The 18,651-nt window shown below is 43.1% G+C and overlaps 2 protein-coding genes across 3 annotated transcripts; one reads left to right on the top strand and one right to left on the bottom strand.

The window, feature by feature from the left end:
• The first annotated feature begins 859 nt into the window (after positions 1 to 859).
• Positions 860 to 8,173, top strand: nrbp1 (nuclear receptor binding protein 1). The gene is made up of 18 exons (XM_037448883.2): positions 860 to 1,464; positions 1,740 to 1,998; positions 2,088 to 2,210; positions 2,773 to 2,874; positions 2,979 to 3,068; positions 3,180 to 3,220; positions 3,367 to 3,461; positions 3,609 to 3,692; positions 3,842 to 3,900; positions 4,076 to 4,174; positions 4,265 to 4,397; positions 4,884 to 4,974; positions 5,206 to 5,256; positions 5,444 to 5,579; positions 6,062 to 6,115; positions 6,220 to 6,283; positions 6,521 to 6,576; positions 6,673 to 8,173. The coding sequence occupies exons 2-18, from the start codon at positions 1,768 to 1,770 to the stop codon at positions 6,766 to 6,768; spliced, it is 1,605 nt and encodes a 534-aa protein (XP_037304780.1). The 5' UTR covers positions 860 to 1,464; positions 1,740 to 1,767; the 3' UTR covers positions 6,769 to 8,173.
• Positions 8,174 to 10,119: 1,946 nt separating this feature from the next.
• Positions 10,120 to 18,241, bottom strand: si:dkey-12h9.6 (macoilin). 2 transcript variants are annotated; one of them, XM_037448882.2, is made up of 12 exons: positions 18,126 to 18,241; positions 17,908 to 18,008; positions 16,463 to 16,604; positions 16,233 to 16,359; positions 15,924 to 16,047; positions 15,457 to 15,635; positions 14,571 to 15,033; positions 14,316 to 14,474; positions 13,195 to 13,365; positions 12,469 to 12,595; positions 11,551 to 11,725; positions 10,120 to 10,846 (listed from the first exon to the last, which is right to left on the bottom strand). In XM_037448882.2, the coding sequence occupies exons 2-12, from the start codon at positions 17,982 to 17,984 to the stop codon at positions 10,656 to 10,658; spliced, it is 1,935 nt and encodes a 644-aa protein (XP_037304779.2). In that variant the 5' UTR covers positions 17,985 to 18,008; positions 18,126 to 18,241; the 3' UTR covers positions 10,120 to 10,655. The 2 variants fall into 2 exon arrangements, with proteins under 2 accessions (XP_037304779.2, XP_062415490.1); XM_062559506.1 differs by lacking the exon at positions 18,126 to 18,241 and having other exon boundaries at positions 17,908 to 18,040.
• Between the last annotated feature and the right edge of the window lie 410 nt (positions 18,242 to 18,651).

The following is an 18,651-nucleotide window of genomic DNA, read 5'->3' on the forward strand; positions in this document are numbered from 1 at the left end:
GGCTCCTCTAAGAGAAAGTGGGCCTGAGAAAAGGTTGGACCCTGAATCGACACTTAATTTCCCCGTGTCATGAAGGTACTGCAATGATCATTACTGGAGAGAACGTTTTTGGAAAAAGATGTAGGTCAGATTTAGGTCATCTACCCGGTGGTGTGTGTACTGTGATACCACCTTTTAAAATGTATAGGAATTCCTATACTAAAAGGCAATAACAGCTTTAGTTAGTGCTTATAATGCACAACATAGGGACCAAGTGGTTAACTTGATTACAGTTACTACAAACCTCAATTCAACATCTATAATATGAGCTATATTAACAAGCTAGTGGTAAAACAAATTCCTGGTTAATTCATATAAGTCTGGAGTGGCTCACTGAACAAGCCATCATAATTCAGCATTCAGTTGGTCAGATTATGTGTCAATCCATGCCCATAACAAATGGGAGTTAGGCAGATGAGGGAAGGATTGCCAGGTTTGATAGAAACCCGCATTTTATTCCAAGTTTCAGTACAAGCCAGGATGGAGGTACTGCACAACAGAATTTTGCAGTTTTTGTGTTACAAGGCAAAGCTCACGGTAAATCAGAAATAATGAGACAGTGAGTCAAATGTATGACTTCTTAAATCAAAATTGTGAGTTTAGTCTCTTAACATTTCTGATTTCCAATCATGACCATGTTTGAGGGCCACTGAGCACTGCATCCTAAAAGTATCCTCTGTTATAATGTTATGCATTATAATGTTATGCATTTGTTATTTTTTCCCCTTTCTTTCTTTATGTTTTATTGCTAACATATCTGGATTCTGGGATTTGAAAACTGCAGAAGGGGGATGGGATAAACCATACGTGGCAACCATGCTTGGCTAACAGAGCTCTCCGTGCAGTTCGCATCTGGCAGTTGTCGCCGTCACATTTGTCCAAATATTAAGCTAGCCTTTAAAGTCCTCCAGCCGTCGTGGTTCAAGGATATAAAGTTAATGACATTATTAGCCTCTCGTTGCTGCGTCTGTCGAGAATCTGTGAGCTGCCGCGATGTTATTAATCAGTGAACGCGTCTAGGACAAGTGGCGTTGTCATACGTTGTAGTTTAATTAACGCTACTCTCACGTTAGCAGTGGCTAATTCTCAGAGCGCACATTAGCTGCATTCCGGAGAAGCGGCTGAAAGCTGCGAAAACCGTCGCTCGCTAGCGGCGTACTGGCTAGCGTGTTAGCTGGCTGCGCGACACGCCTAGCGTTAAAAAAGCGAAGAAAGTCACGGCCGTGGACGGCTCTACCCGGTCGCACCTTAGCCGAGGAGCTAACGTTAGCAGCTTCAATCAAGCTAGCTGCTACTCTGCCGAGAATCGGCTGATTGTTTTAGCTAACGAAGCTAACGAAACCAAACAGGAAGCTGCGCCTGGTCTTCTACGGGGGGACTGGGCTACACTGGAGCTGGCACCGTTACATCTCCCGTCTCTAAAACGTATGTGTGGCAATGTGTTGACATTTGTGGTGTGATTTATTCCGGCCTTTGTTGTTAGCGCAAGCTAACAAGTTACCTATTGAACGTTAACTTGTGTTAAGTGTCCGAGGTTATGTTCAACTTCTGTAACTGTGTTAGCCAGACACACTCCCCCTGTTTATACCGTTGCGGTACAGCTTGTTCTGACACGTGATACCTGGCACTTTATGTAGAGCTATGAACTATGATGTTGATGTTGGACTTCGTCGTCTCCTGTGTTTGTGTGTCTCTCGCAGCTGGCTGTTGGGCCTGACAACCAAGAAGATGTCTGAGGGAGAGAACAGGCAGGCCTCAGACAGTGCCCAGGAAGCCAAGGCAGAGTCCATTGCTGCTGCACCCACGGGTCAAGCGCCGTCCTCTGTGTCTCCCCCTGTCTCCATGGTGACCCAGCCTCCAGCTACCGCTGCCACGGAGGACGAGGAAGAGGAGAGCGAGGACGAGTCTGAGATTTTGGAGGAAAGCCCGTGTGGACGCTGGCAGAAACGCAGAGAAGAGGTATAGGAGGTGTCTCCAGACGGGGGGAAGTTTGCCTTGACTAATGTACGAACAAAGCCCTGTGCATCATTTTGTTTTTCTTCCCGAAGGTGAATCAGCGCAATGTCCCTGGGATCGATAATGCTTACTTGGCCATGGACACTGAGGAAGGAGTCGAAGTGGTGTGGAATGAGGTCATGTTCTCAGAAAGGAAGAATTTCAAACTACAGGAGGTAGTTACAATGCCTGGTTGATGGAGATGGTTATGTGCTCTAAATAATGAATAACATGTATCTTAATGATTACTGTGGGGATTATATAGCCAAGAAGCCAGTTAGTGTTGGTGGCCAGTAAACTGTTCACAGGCAGCTTTTCAGATTAATATGGATGTGACTGAAAGGAAAAAGTTTTCAAAATGATTGAGGCTTTAAAATGGATTTAGCTACAAAGTAAAAGTCTCACAGCCTGTGTGGAGTACAGAACAAGAGACAGAGCTGCTATTTATAGACACTCATTCATGGCTGGGGGATTTTTGGGCATTTGAGCTTTCTCTTACAAGGCAGTCTGTCCGACCACCTGCTTGACCTGCTGGCCAATCGAAGCCCAGGCAACCAAAAACAAATATATTGTGAAAACAAAATGAGCTCACTTGACTGGAATCTGAAACAGTAAAACAGGAAGTCCAACCTACATTCGACAACATGGATGGAACATTCAACATTCGGTTGAATGCTGCTAAAAATATTTACATTATATGCATTTTGGTTGAATCTGGTCTGTTTGTTCTTTTCACAGGAAAAAGTCAAAGCTGTTTTTGACAATCTGATTCAGCTAGAGCATTTAAACATTGTGAAGTTCCACAAATACTGGGCTGATGTCAAAGAGAACAGAGCGAGGGTGAGAGACCAATAAAAAAAATAGCTGTTTTATGAAATCATGTAAAAAGTGTTGAATGTCATAACATTAGTGTGTTGATCTATTTGCTTTTATTTCCTCTGCAGGTCATATTCATCACTGAGTACATGTCCTCGGGAAGTCTTAAACAGTTTTTGAAAAAGACAAAGAAAAACCACAAGACCATGAATGAAAAGGTGTGAAAGGTCGCCCGACAAGTCAGAAACAGTCGATACAAGAAACCTGTTTAGCCTGTTGGGTTTAAAGGAAAACCAGGAATGTTTTTAATTGACTTTTATTTCCAATAGGCCTGGAAGCGCTGGTGCACACAAATACTCAGTGCGCTCAGGCAAGTACAACAAACCTCTGAGTGCTAGTTGGTTTTAAAGAATAAATTGTCTACAATTGCAAATCCAAACCCAAAAGGTTTTGTATTTGTTCCCTGGTGGGGTGGCAGTTGTTTTATTGACTCAACCCTCGTTCTCTTGTCTCCAGCTACCTGCACTCATGTGAACCTCCCATCATTCATGGCAACTTAACCTGTGACACCATCTTCATTCAGCACAACGGCCTCATCAAGATCGGCTCAGGTAGACGTCGTTTAAAGTGTTCTGTCAGAAGATCACACTATTATGTCCCTCATTTCCATTTTCTATGCCACAGATGCCACCGCGATTATTGATAGTACGTTTTGTATTAATGTTGTTATCATTGATGTTTTTCCGCTCTCATTTCAGTTGCTCCTGACACGATCAATAACCACGTCAAAACCTGCCGTGAAGAGCAGAAGAGTCTTCACTTCTTTGCTCCAGAATATGGAGGTACGGTTAATATGGTAGTTAAAGGTTATCTCCGTCTCAAACTCTCGCTCTCTTCATCATCTTAAAAAAGACTGTGCCTTTGTGTCCGATGTATCACTACGATATGCGATTCAGTTGCTTGATGTTGATCAGCCTACTTCTGCTTTCAGCTGTTGCCAATGTTACCACAGCTGTGGATATCTATTCCTTTGGGATGTGCGCCTTAGAGGTGAGAGGCTACTTTTTTCTGCTCTGACCATTTTGAGTGACATAAACCCTCCTTTTGTTTATGGGAAATGAGCTTGATTCAGGGTCGTGCTGATGGCGTCTCTATCAATGCGTTACCAAAGTGTAAATGTCAACGGGAATCGCTTCCATTCAACTTGTTCCGTTCACTTCTTCAGATGGCTGTGTTGGAGATCCAGAGTAACGGAGATTCGTCTTATGTGTCCCAAGAAGCCATAAACAGTGCCATTCAGTTCCTAGAGGACCCCCTGCAAAGGGTTAGTGAGCGAGGGAGAGGCGAGCATGTCAAGTCCGTACGGCTCTTCGGAAGAGATATCCATGACCTTCAGTTGTTTGTCTCTTCTCAGGAATTTATCCAGAAGTGTCTGGAGGTCGACCCCAGTAAGCGACCCACAGCCAAAGAGCTGCTGTTTCACCAGGCCTTGTTCGAGGTGCCATTACTCAAGCTGCTGGCTGCACACTGCATTGTTAGCCACCAACGTGAGTGAAAGTGTACACACACGCACACACAGGATGTCAGTCAAATTAGATTATGATTTTACTGCTTAAATTGTTCAGTCATAAAATCTGCCCCATCTCACCCCATTTAGAAACAAGTGCTAATAAGAGACAGTCATGTGACAGTCTGCTGCAGACGTAACTGTTAAGACAGAACTGTCCTCCTAACCCGAGTTTCTGCATGTTAAGCTTTCTTATCTCGGCATGTAGCCATCGCGCCCTCTGTGTCCCCCTCACTTGAAGGGGTTTTACATTGACAAAAATGGCCCAAAGACGAGAACCCATATCGAGTAGCCAAAGAGGACGATGAGGTTAAATTTGACTTTTTACATTGCTAAAGAATCAGTTTATTAAACTTTAATTGAAGTCACAAAACCCACCATGGACATTAACTACAATGACTATCTAATGGAAAATAACCATCATGTCTGAATGCTTGTATCTGATTGCCGTCACTTTTGTCGGTAGATATGATTCCAGAAAACGCTTTAGAGGAGATGACGAAGAACATGGACCCTAACTTGGTGATTGTTGAGGCCAAGGACGGAGTTCAGATGAAGTAAGTCTGAATAAAACCCCACAATAACACCTGTAAAGATTATAGGATAGAACCCATGGAATATTTATATTATTCTGAATTAATATGGATCTCTGCAAGTCGTAAATGTGCATTATAATTCTATTATGGACCACATAAACTTGAGAAATGAAAATGTTGCTCTGCTTTGAAGATTTAGTCTTATTTGCATCCTGATAACTGAGTAAGTTAGTTTTTTTTCTCTTGTTTCAGGCTCTCTCAGTTTCCTGCACTGGAGCTAGACAAGTTCCTGGAAGATGTCAGGTAAGATTTTAACTTGGATACCTCCATCTACAATAAGGAAACGATTTGCTCACCCGCTGGTTAAAAACTTGTGTTTTTATCTCTGTATTTGAATAAGTGCAAAGTCTGAAGTAGGCCCTCATATGTCCATTTTAATAAGCATGAATAGTCCACAAAACCATGACCTTGGTTTTGCTTGCTGCAATAGGAATGGGATCTATCCTCTCACTGCGTTTGGCGTGCCGTGTCCACAACAGCCTCAGCAAGAGGCGGTGAAGTCGCCCATTGTGCCCCCCTCAGTGAAAACCCCCACCCCCGAACCCGCGGAACTGGAGACCAGGAAGGTAAGAACAGACGTGAGGATGCTCACAGAGACGCGTCCAAGTCATTAATGGTGAACCCACTGTAGCTCTCTGCTGATTTCAAGTATTATCAGGCGGAAATAGGGGGTTTAACCACAGATGTGAAGTGCTAGTTTGCAGATGCTAACATGCTAACACTACCATTCGGGTGCAGGGATCAGGCGCTGAATCAGACGCGGTGGGGTTGTTGGTCCTATCAGGGGCCTTTCAGATACTGGAACCTAAACAACTCTAATTTTGTCTAATCTTGCTGTAGTCGAATCATACTGGGAGATGATGATGGTAGACACTGAGGACACCATAGCTGAGTTGTTGGTAGAATTAAAAACCATAGAAGCATTATGTTGTATGCCGGTTGTCTTTTTTCTGTTAAATGATTGGGGATTTGCATTTAGTTCTTCATTTGTTTGTTCTGTGCATATTCTGCACGTCAGTGTCGTATATTAATCAGTTTTCCTTCACAGGTCCTTCAGATGCAGTGCAATATTGAGCCTGTTGATGAGGGCAGCAAACATCATGTAAGTTTTATCTGACTAATTCATATTTCTGCTTTAAACAACTGTATATGAAAGTGCTTTCTGTTTTCTCTACTGTAAAATGAATGAATGAATTTTCCTTACAGCTGACCTTGTTGTTGAAACTTGAAGATAAATTGAACAGGCACTTGAGCTGTGATTTGTTACCAAGTGAGTATCATACAAACAATTTGATCTGAAAGATCCACATTCACAAAATAAATATACATACATATATACATTATTTCTCTTGAACAAGGCACATAAATAATTTAACGGCACATTATTTGATGGTTAATGATACCTGCTTCTTATTGTATGAAATAAAAAAAGAAGAAAAGACTTGGTGTTGACGTTCTCCCCGATGCGTCCTGTTTGACTCTCACTGCCTCTTGTGTTTCTGCTCAGATGAGAACGTGCAGGAGCTCGCTGTGGAACTCGTTCAGCTGGGCTTCATCAGCGAGGTAAGGGGAGTCCACCTGCCGACCGCGTCCCTCGGGTTATCGGAGATGCAACCTTTTCAAGGAGGATGTCCAACCTCCCCTTCCTGTGCGTTTCAGGGCGATCAGCCGCGGCTCGCATCCGTTCTGGAAGAGGCCTTCTCAAAGTTCTACAGCCGGAACGGTTCCCTCAATCCCGTGACGGTCTCGTCGTAGCGGAGGACTCACTCGGCCTTCGGTCAGCCCTCCTCGTCCTCCACAACGGGACTAGCTTTTTGCTCCAACTCTGAGTTTGCAGGGAAGCTTTGTGAGGACGGAGGAGGAGGCCTTGTTCCGGTTGCAGATCCTGCAACTTTCTTCTGGTGGGAAAAGCTGCCACTAAGTGGTTGTCGGGTTTTGTTTCTTTTTTTTTCTTCACCCAATACAGCCATCTGCTCCTCTTTTTAAAAGAAGAAACCATAGTCTCAACTTAATGGAATATACAAATGTTTTCACTTTTTTGGCACTTCTGTCATTCAGCTTTCAAGTAGTGAAGGAAGAGTTGAGCTACATTAGGCTGCACGACAGCAGTATTTTCTTTAAGTCAGTATTAAAACTGTATTTTAAACAAGTTTTACTTGAGTGTTCGATAGTTGTCTATAAAACTGGTCTTGGTCCCAGCATACTGAAGTGTATTAAGTGTTGTTAGGTGAAGTCTTGTGGTTCTTTAAACTTTCCCTCAGCAGCGAGTGGGGCATCTTCCAACCTTCTATCAAAGACTCTCCAATGCAGCAGATTCGTCACTACTACTTCAAAATTAAACGCAGCTCAACACAATTTGAAGAGCTGTAGCTAAAATATATATATAAAAAAAAATCAAACTATTTATTTGTACATTTTTCTTTAGTACTGTAACACTTCCAGCAATAAGGCCGGTGGTTGTTTAAATCTATGCTTTTGTTTGCTGCCCTTCTTTAAATTGTTATTTTGCTTCAAAAAGAGGGTTTCATCAGTTGGCTGTGGTCCAACTGCTGCAGCAGCTGCTGTTTTTAGCACCAATCAATACGTTCGGATCAAGCAAAGGTCGTCTTTAGCGACGTATTACACCGCAAAGGTCGGTGGGATTTACATGGGGATGGTTTTGCGTTTTAAGGCACATCTGGTTTTCAAGAGGTTTAGTCAATGCACATATGCTTTAGTGTGTCTGAATACAAACTGATGCATGCAACAAGTTTCTGGGACTGGTTTCCCTCATTTAATGGGCAGTGGGTTAGAAAGTTGTGTAAAGGATGTCAACGCTATAACATTTAGGTTGTGTGACTCTGACTCCTTAGTCTTCTTCATGGCCGACATTCTGCGTGACACCAGATCTAAAACCATATCCCCACCATATAGATATTGGGCTCAGAAACACCCCCCCCCCCCTTAGTTTGCACTGCTGTACACTTTTATATCCTGTGGCTTCCTTGAATTGGAAATTACATCGAGTCCACTCTGCTGTGACATTACTTTTTGGGTCTGTAGATACAAGCGTGGAATATTCTGCTCGTAACCATCTTCACCCTCAGGGCTGGACACAGTGCTCTATGACTGCAATGCATTTACACCCCTTTCACTTCCTGAAATAAATATCTACACTTCACGATTTAGTTTGGTGTGAATTTTCATGATCAAGGGAAGTGGAAGAAGATGAAAGAGAATTGTGATTTCTGTTGCCTACATAAACGCAGTGGTTCCCATCCTCAAAGAAAAAACTGCTTTGAGCAAATAACGTGATGCAGAATAAATGAGCTCTGTAGTTATTCTAGGCCAGATTTGAACGGTCTATCACAGGGAGCCCAAAGATTCATCAGAACAAAGTTTCAGGTTTGTAGAAGGGTCGACCTGCACTGTTACTGCTTACTTTTTTCTCAAGAATCGCTTTTTAGGACTTCACAATGTTGCCAAAGCAAAGAGACAAATCTTTAAAATGTTTCATAGGGCACTACTGTAGTAGTAAACGATTCAGATTTGGGTCTAAATATATAAGAATTAAACTATGTTGCATTATAAAACAATCCAGCATCGTATGTGAATTGAAAGCTCCACCTTCAACCAGCGTTATCTAAACGAAAATAATCCAGGAAATTACTAAAGGCAGTTTTACAAAACGACTACGACTATGTTTTCCCTTTGCAGAAAGAGTCAAATATTAAGTACAATAATGCAATGACAGAAACCAATTGAGACAAAATTCAATTGTTTAAATTTATACAAAAACCCATCGTGGTGTATCATCACTGTTTGAATTCATTATTACTTCAAAATGTTTAGAAACTGTAGCCCTTGTACAAGTAATTCCTGTACATACTTAAAGTCACAATGTGTGCTCCAATGACAGTTGAATTAAACACATTTCATGCTGACAAACACATTGCCGTACAAAATTACAGCAGTATAATAAAGGTACAGCAAGACTAAAAAATATTTTGATATAAAACACACACTCTAAATAAAAAGCTACCAAAATGGCGACATCCAGTTTATGAGTGTTTTTCAGCTGCGTGGGTTTTTTTTTTTCAATTCTGTACAGTGAGTAAAAACAAAGAAAAAAAAATACAATCTACAAAAACAGTACAGAGCACTTCAATGCAAACACATTACTCTTTCACATTAACGTTGTGTTTTTACTCCCCCGTTTGAAAGTAATGTATATAGGCACAGTAATTAAATTCATCAACCTCGTTGCTCACAAATCCCCCTTTTAACTCCCACGTCAAGAACAAACCATCCGGCGGGCAGAGGTCTGTCCCCCTGCAGCCGAGAGCTGCCAAATGTTAGTTTAACAAAGAGAGATAATTGCTCCTAAGTGTGAGCTTCGTGCGCAGCGTCTTCCCACTGCGACGATTAAACACCAGCGCTCATTGTTGCCATGAGCTCCTCCAACCGAAGCACTACGAAGGGTCCAAAAACACAGATTAGATCTTACCACACAGACACAAATTCCATAAATGTTTCCCATTTTTGATGTCAGTTTATATCTATATGAAGGTTTTTATGTTTGTAAATAGAATTTTTTGGGGGAAACCTAGGTTTATTTTGTGCTTAAAATGAACAAGGTCATAAACACAACTAACTGGGGTTTTAGGGTTAATTACTAAAATGATCTCTTGCTATTCATATTGAGACATTCATTCAGAAGTTTAGGCCAATGCAATAGTGTTGTCTGAACAATTTGGCCTGAATCTGTTGCAGTAACTATTTAAAGGCGTTTCTCACAATGGCCATTTTGACTCGTCCACCGAATGAAAAGCAGAGGCATCGACATCGTTGTAGTCAAAATCTCTGCTGGGACTTATGGTAGCCCATTCCTGCCAGTGATGGAGATGCAAATAAAACCGTTTATATGACTGTTATAATCTAACGTCCTGATGATCGTAGCCAAAAGAATATTAATAATTTCACAAAATCGAAATAAAAACATTTGTAGGAAAAAAGTTATCTTCAACTTGTGTCACTACTTTGTCATAATTTTATGTTTCTCATCATAATGATTTGCCCTCACATTGGCAGAAAGGGGCTTCCATAATTGAGAGATTTTATATATTTAAAAGAATTTGATTGAAAGGGATAAACAATATTTAAACAATGTCATTTTAAATATTTTTCAATATCCCTGCAGATCAAAATCATTCAGTATAATTAAAATCTTAACTTTGTAAATTCAATTTTTGTGTGTGGTTCTACTGTCATGTGAAGCAAATACATGTATTGTTTGAACTTACATATCGGAGTATCATCTATTTAGACAAATCTTCAGGGTCTGAATTGCAAAATTGCAAGTAAATTGAAGGTAAATGTTGTGCTTTTCTCTGTTGGATCCCAACCTTGGTGTTTTTTTTTTGTTGTTGCTGTATCCTAGGGAGCAGCTCTGCATATCAGATTTCTTATTTTGCAGTGAAACACTTCAACCCAACGTAAAGTCAGCACCGTCAGTGCGGGGAAAAAAGGCATTCGACTTGCGGAGGTTCTGGTTCCACTCATGGCCCGGAAGTAGATGACTCTGTGGTGGCATTTGGCTCTGCGACACAGATCCACCCGGGGCCTCTGAAGTTCTGAGGAGCAGAAAAAGGCGACGTCGTCCTTTACTTCTTCAGACACTGGTACATCAGCGCTCGTGGATTCAGCATGTAGCGCTCGGAGTTGAGTAGCTTGGTGAGATACTGCGGGACGGGAGGCCGAGGAGCCATGTAGGACACCGCCGGACTGACGGCCATCACCTCCGCAATCCTCTGCTTCATCAGCCTTATCTCGCGGTCCTGCCTCATCACTTTATCTGCCGAGCAAACAACGTTCAATCCGTGAGTGCGTGGATGAAGTCCGTGAGTCAATCGTCTCAAATTTGAAAACACGTAAATGAACAAATGCCTTTACCAACGCTACACTGTTGTTATTTATTACTGATTGTTTAAAAATGATAAACTTTTGTCAAAATTCTAATCTGTCAACAGACAGTGTGCTGAGTGGCTAGTTGAGTGCAACGGGAATAAAGGAAAAATCCCATTGTCTTTTTGCCAAGTGCGATGCCAACATCCGCGCTGTGTCCTCTCTGAAGCGCTCTACAGCTGCAGAGGGGTCAGGACCTTAAATGTCCCCAGGAATAATATCACTTCTGGCCCCAAAAAAAGATTTGGGTAACGCCACATGTGTGCAAATGGACATTTAGCGATTAGTATGGTTGTTTTAGCTGATATGTCCACATTTTGCAGAATGCATTTAATGGTTATAGACTTCCTTACAACAATTTGGCAACAAGTATCAGAACAGTGATATGGTCAAAAAAAATGATTTGGGACCAAATTCATGCCGGAAATTTGGTTGCGAAATCTTCCCACCGTCTACCAGGTGTTGGTTTATCCGACCAATCAAGGTGGGGAAATAACATCACGTCCACAATGACACACCACGTGCCCCGGGAACACACACACACACACACATTAAAAATGAAGTTTTGCACAATGAGGAAAAACAGCGGAAAACCTTGAGCAATTTCCAGCTGGCGGCGCGCGTCTCCCAGAGCGGAGAACAGGTCCAGTTTGATTCGGGTCTCGGCGCTCAGGTTGTACTCCAGGTGTTGAGCCTTCTCCTGCATGGCCGACAGAGTGGACAGCAGCATGTCCGTCTCTTTCTCCACGCAGCGGTACTTTCCCAGGGCCTGAGTGCACAAAACACATCGACGGTGAGAACGTGCGCCACATGTCTGAACATCAATAACGCGTCGGGCTGTGACCACCGGGACGGGGTTGTGTGCTTTGGTTTCGTAAGTATTGGGTGGGGGGGCGGGGGGGGGGGGCTTGTATTTCATTAAGGCTACGTTTCGTTAGCCTTCTTAAAAGACTCAGTGCTCAGGCTCACTGACTTATGAAACCAATGCACCATAAAAAAAGGGAGAAACATTTCCATGATGAAGCGGCCAGCCATTGGAAAAACACAACATTCGCTGAGGCGATGATTCTGTCTGTATATGCATTGACTTTAAACATTTTAAAGGAGGTGACCCGTACTTTAAAACGTTATTAAAGCAGTGCAATGTTTTTTTTTTCATGACAGACCGGGCTTTTGCATGCTTCATGGAGAGTGTGAATATTAAATCAATTACCAAACATCACAACAATGTTTCACACCTTATTTAAAGACAACAAAGCAACCACACAATACCACTGCACACGGTTGTGATGACAAAGTGCAATACGTTGACGGCAGGCCAGAAATGACATAACACACTAAATGGTCCCCATGAACAATTCAGTTCTCTAATAGATTTTTACAAAGACAAAGATTTACAGACACAAATTAGAACTCAAACAGCAAAAAAAACAACTACATGACCAAACTGAGGACAACCAAGTACTGGACCACAGACATTTAAACTCATTCCCAAATAGTGTGAAAAGATACCTCAACATCACTCTCTAGATCTAGCACGCGACTCTCTTTCACTTGAGACTCCAGCTGAAGTTGTTTGTACTCTGTCTCTAGATCTTTTACTCTTTTCCTTAACATTTGGGTTTCACAGTGTTCCTGCCTGGTGGACGGAGACGGAGAAAGTAACAGTTTGGAGCAGTGAGAGACGGGTTTCGCTGGAAATGAAGTTTCAATTCACACAGAAAGAAACATGACATTTCAATTGCATTCATTTACTGTTTTTTTTTGTATATTACACACAGACAACTTAAATGTTACATGGAAGGCAAAGTAAATGTAATGTGTGCATTAAAGGAACAGCTCAATATTTTGGAAAATACACTTACAATACAATAGCCATGCTAGCATTGCTAACTGTTTACAGTGTTATGTAATCAGGAGGAAAACAAGGTTACTGCATCCTGATACAGTTAAGAGGTGGACATCCCATTAGTACTAGTAAATAGTTAGTGTATTGAAATACATATTTTTGAAGTAACCCTCTCCACCCTGTTGGTGCCAGCAGCTACAGCTAGCTTAGCTTAGCACAAAGACTGGCTCACTTAATCTCCCTCTCGGCGAGAAAGCAGACAGCAAGTAACTCACAGTATTTCTTCACATTTTTGGGCCACGGCTCTACTTAAAGCTACAGATCCAGCTTTCACTTCCTGGGCCAAAACAAAAAGGCATTTTAAAAAAGGTGTGACAGCGGGGATTTACCTGTTGGTGAGACTTCGTGCCGTGATGGCTGCTTCCTCCAGTTTCTGAGCCTGAAGCTCGGCCAGCTGCTTCTCCACAAAGAGCCTGGCCTCCGTCTCCGCTCTGGTCTTCTTCTCCAGCATGGCGCTGCTCTGTTTGTCCCTCTGCTTGGTTTTACTCAGACACAGAATCCTGGGTGAAGAAAACCATAGTCTCACTTTACACAACGCCTTCAACGGGAGCACATCCAGATGTTGCCTGAGATTAACTTCACCGAAACCAACAGAGCACTTGCTTTAAAATCTGAAGCAAGTCTTATTCGAAGCGGTGGCGCTGATCCCAAGTCTGCAGAACATCCTCATCTCAGACTTTAGACTTTAAGCCTCTGGACGGTGGACGAGTGTTTCAAGTGGTAAATGTTTTGACAGGTCATGTCGGGCTCATCAACAGAGCCCGGGCCCCCCCTGACTGACTCTGACTCCCATGTTCATTCATTCACTTTGTCACTTTCACTTGTCACTTTGTTTAGCTGGTGCACTTTATCTTTCTTTCTCTTTCTAATTTTATCTTATCTCCTCTAACTTACTAACCCTAACTAACTAACTAGCTTTTTAGCGTACGAACCCATAGCATATATTTTATTATACTTTTATTTTATTTTTATCTTATTTGCACTATGTTGTCATTATTGTACTTATTATTGTCTTCTGTCATGCACCAACCACCAAGACAATTTCCATATATGTCCAACATATTATGGCAATAAACGTTTCCTGATTCCTGATGTTACCGGATAGATCGTGTATCAAAAGTCAATCTTTAAAAGGACCGTTTTTTTCAGTTTTGTTATGTGTTTAGTGTGCACCGACCACGCAGGAAATTAGATCAGATTAGCACGATCAAATTCATGCTGAGCACATTGACTCAAGGGCTTCCATTCATTGTGTATACGCAGCCCCCAAAACGAAAACTAGAAGGATTGTAGAATGACATCAGCTCACAAACAGAAGACAGCCATTGTCCTGGCAGCATTTCTGCACGCAATCCTCCTTGTCTTTTTCATTTTTTCATTTATAGACTGATGTAATGTGTCGAACCGCCCACAGAAGGTGCCAGAGACCAGCTTTCAGCGGATGACTCACTTGCTCTGGAGCAGCATGTTGGACTGCCTGAGCAGGGACACCTCCGGCCTCAGGCTCCTCTCGCTGTTGGTCAGGTTGCAGATGTGACTTCGCAGCTCCTGCTCGCTCTGCCTGCTCAGCTGCAGCTCGCCCCGCAGCCTCCTCAGCTCCTGCTCCTGCCTGGAGGACGGGGAGAGAGAGAGGGAGACGTTCTCGCTCTGATTTCACCCTTACAGGCCTGATTTTTAAACTGAACGGAGGTCGGCGGCGGCCCACCTGGTCATCTGCTCGGCGTGGTGATTGGGAGCGGCCGCGGCGCTCCTCTCTGCCGCCTCTTGGCTGAGGCAGAACGTCTTCGAGCCGGACCTCTGCTTCTTCTCAGTCCTCCCCGCGGGCGGCGAAGGGGTGTTGGTGCTGCCTCTGCGGGTTTTCGGCGAGGAGCTTTTAGCCGTCCGCGCGGCCTTGCTCCCTTGGTCGTCTTGAGGTAGAGTTTCGGGGGCCGCAGGGGACTCGGGTCCCCCCGGCCCACATGGGAGCGGATCCCTGGACTCGCCAGGTTTGGAGGTCAGCGGCGGCCGGTTTGATTCGGCCGGCCTCGTCTCCTGCGCGGCCTTCTCCGCCGCGCTCTCCTCGCTGCGGATCTGGAGGCAGTCCGCCGTGTGCGCCTCATCGTGGGTCACCGCGGTGCCGTTCTGACACTGATACTGAGTGGACTCGGGCTTTATTTTCCATTTTGAGCCTGCGGGTACAGGTAGAAAAAAATGGCATCTGTGTAATATGATCTCAATATGGCTGCTGGGATATAAGAACGTTTGTTGCACTTGGATTGGAGGAAAGGTAAGAATTCCCTCATTCGGTGCAAGGTTTTGACTTTCTTTTAAAAGTTGCCTCACACTTTCAGTTTCTATTAATAGTACAAATATAAATGAAAAATTCACAGAAGCAATGATATTACATTGACAAATGAACAGTTTGGGAGTTTCTGTAAAACCATCCTATGATGATATAGGAACATTGATCGCAATTTTCTTGTAACCTTACCATATTTTTGTGCCGTTGCTGTGGTGATGAGGTCGCCAGTTTGCGAACCACTGCTTTAAGTGATCGCACAAACTCGGATGTGTGTGTGTGTGTGTGTGTGTAGATGGTGAAGATAACTTACCGCTGCTGCAATCTGTGCCAGTCTTGGGGTAAACCTGCAGGCCTGGAGGGAGCGAATGCTGCAGCAGGTGCATGTGGAAGTCATTCTCACTCTGCACAGCTTTCTGTATGCGCAGCTTGAAGATGTTGGTGAAGTAGCAGGTGGCATCAAACCCCAAATACACTACAGGGTATCCAATGCTGAATGTGAACACAAACGGGGAAAGGCACAGTTAGAATATGTGTGCCACATTAAAATGATAAAAACACCTCTGCTAAAACATTTTATTAACTATTAGTCTTTATACAGATTGATTCTCATTTTTCCTTTTTATTTGTTACTTGAGAGGTTGTTGACTAGTGACATTGAAGATCATTTAATCCTTTCGTAAATTGTTCACAGAGACATGATACATGTACTTTTGAATCACAGATCAATTAATGCAAGAAATTGTATTATTTTTCATGAATAATGTTAAATGAGCATACCAGTGCGCAGCAAAAAAATGAGACAAGTTGGCGTGAGAGGTTTTAAGGTCTTTGAGTCGAAGTGAAGCCTCTGTGTACACAAGCAGAATCCACAAGGACACCGTTGATATACAGATGCCTTTCTCTGCAGACAAATAAAAATAACCAGATGTGAAGAGAACTTGCTCAGATCAAATCACTCACTAATTCAATCACATCATGAGTAACTCATAACAAAGTTACACATCCACTATACAAAAGCATGGTGTTTCTTTATGACAGGAACAGAAACCGTTTGGTACATTTTGTCAAGGACAATCAAATCCTCACCTGTATGCCATATGTAATTGAATAGCACATAAGTGCTCGCCACAAAGAACAGCCAGTGCAAAGGCACAAAAATTAAACAAAAGATGTCCAGGGTGAAGGCGGCACAGACAAAAACCACACAAATAACCTGCAAAAAAACACAACGTAAGTTTCAGTAAAAATGCATTGTTTTAATTCTGTGGGATTACGATCATTTATGATTGTGATCATTCACACAGCAGGTCTCTCACCAGCCCGTGGCAGTGGAAAGTGGTGTACACACTCCCAAAGAAGAGCCAGCATGGCCACAAGTACTCAAGTCTGAATTCAAGCATGAAATCTGCCAGCAGCACCAGCGTCCACATCATCATAAACTTCAGGAAGGTGTAAGCACTGCAAACACACAACAAGGTCCACTGCTGTTATTACTGTCCATTACACCACAACCATCAATGGGGGCTCTGGTTCTAGCATAGAAACACAGATTTAGAGAAGCCTCTTGAGTCAAAACATTTAACACACACACAAAAGCCAATACCAGACCAATTTGTTACACGTGGCTGGACCGACAATTGAGCGCCTGCATCTTAAAAATTGCAGGTCAGTCCTTTAGAGTAGAGGCACTACAGAACAAAAACTGCTCCCTAATTCCTTTCATCGGGCAGCCACGAGCTAAAAGCATGAGCCGTGGCTTCCTCCTTTGTTCTGCTCGCCCCTGGAATCACATCACCCCTTCTTTGTTTGGTAACCATGGCAATGTTTCATCTGGAGGGGAGAGGGAGCACCACAGCATCCTATTGCACATGAAAGTTTCAAATGTCCCCTTTTATTGTGTCTGATGTGAAACATATTTGTATGTAACTCACAGGCAATTCATATTAATACAATACTCAATATGCCACAACAAAACACTTGAATTAGTCTGAATGGGCGAGGCACAAAAAAGAGGAATTATACATCTTCAATTCTTAAAAATTTGCATTAATTAACTAAAGGTACGAGTTTAGGAGTCAGGAGGGTGATACGGAGTAGTTGTAATTGGCCTTGGTGCAATTATTTAGCAAATAAGTATACCAGAATGAAGGAGCAAAAATATTATATTTTATTGCAAATTCATGACAACAAAAGACGTCAGTGTTCATAGACACATCTAGTCTATGGGCTAGTAGTTTAATTGGCTCATGTTTTGCAATTAAATTAAAAGAAGTGGTTTCTTTCTCCCGAGGCAGTGTTTTCTTATCATGGCTCTTGTGTCTAGACGATTTCAATTATGTCTTTTTGCAAAAGTAGCTGCATCACTTTGGACTCAAAGGAAAATGCAATAATTAAAAATAATAATAACATGTCAAGTGAACGAATTATTTTTGCCTAATTTGGGGGGGGGGGGGGCGGGGGGGGACAAGATGCCACAAGCCGAGGAGAAGCAGGCCGACGTTAACTTGCACGGATGCTGATGTCCGTCCGTTCTGTAAACAATAACGGGGGAAGTAACTCGCACAAGAATTTCCACGCGCACGTCTGAGCGGATAAACCCGAACGAAGCGGATCACGGGCCCGGACCTGTTCGTGTAAACACGCGAGACGCGGGATGCGGGGATGCGGCGCGTGAGGCGGGCAGGTGAGCCCGATGACGACGGATGGAATTTACACAAAGACGGAGACGCACCACACCAAAAGCAGCGCCAACGTCACCCACCTCTCAGACAGCCTCTCCGTTATTTTCATTTTCTTCATTTTCCGGAGCCTGCTCGCGTCCACGTAACGTTTCTTCATCTTATGGCTTCTGCTCCCTCCGCGCTGTCGGGTTTTTCCACGCGGCGGAGATGGGGGGGGCGGGGGGGGGGGGAAAGAAAAGGAGGCACAAATAAAAAGGAAGAAGATCCCTTGTTGTGGAGGAGGATGCTCGCCTCAAACCTGTGATGATGTCTGGCAGCGTCCGGGCTCCCGACGGGTCTGCGCATGCTCAGTGGGGGCTGCACCTGCGCGTGTTCATCGCAGGGGGGGAGCAAAACAACGCGGGGGTTGTTGTCATGCTGCTGTGTTAACAACACATTTAGTTTACAAGGCGTGGCCGTTAGATTTCAGATTACAAATTCAATATATATATGTATTTATGATAATAATAAATATATTTAGGATGAAATATATTCTTTTAACTACTTCATATTTCTTGGTAATATTGAGAAACCCATTCGAGTCATTTACATAGCTGAATATCAGACTTGCCACAAGGAACCTTCTATGCGTAGACTTGATTCAGTTAAGGAAAAGCTATACAACTTTCATGAGGGAAAACCCTCCTCAGCAAGAGCAGCCGGGGAGGAAACCTTCACCCAGCACAGGCATAATCCATCTACATGTGTTTAAAGTAATCTACTAAATGAATCATTGGACATTTATTTCAACACTGTTCATTGCCGTTTACCTGATTATTAATTGT

Source organism: Pungitius pungitius, chromosome 20 (assembly GCF_949316345.1).
Source record: "Pungitius pungitius chromosome 20, fPunPun2.1, whole genome shotgun sequence".
NCBI lineage: Eukaryota > Metazoa > Chordata > Actinopteri > Perciformes > Gasterosteidae > Pungitius > Pungitius pungitius.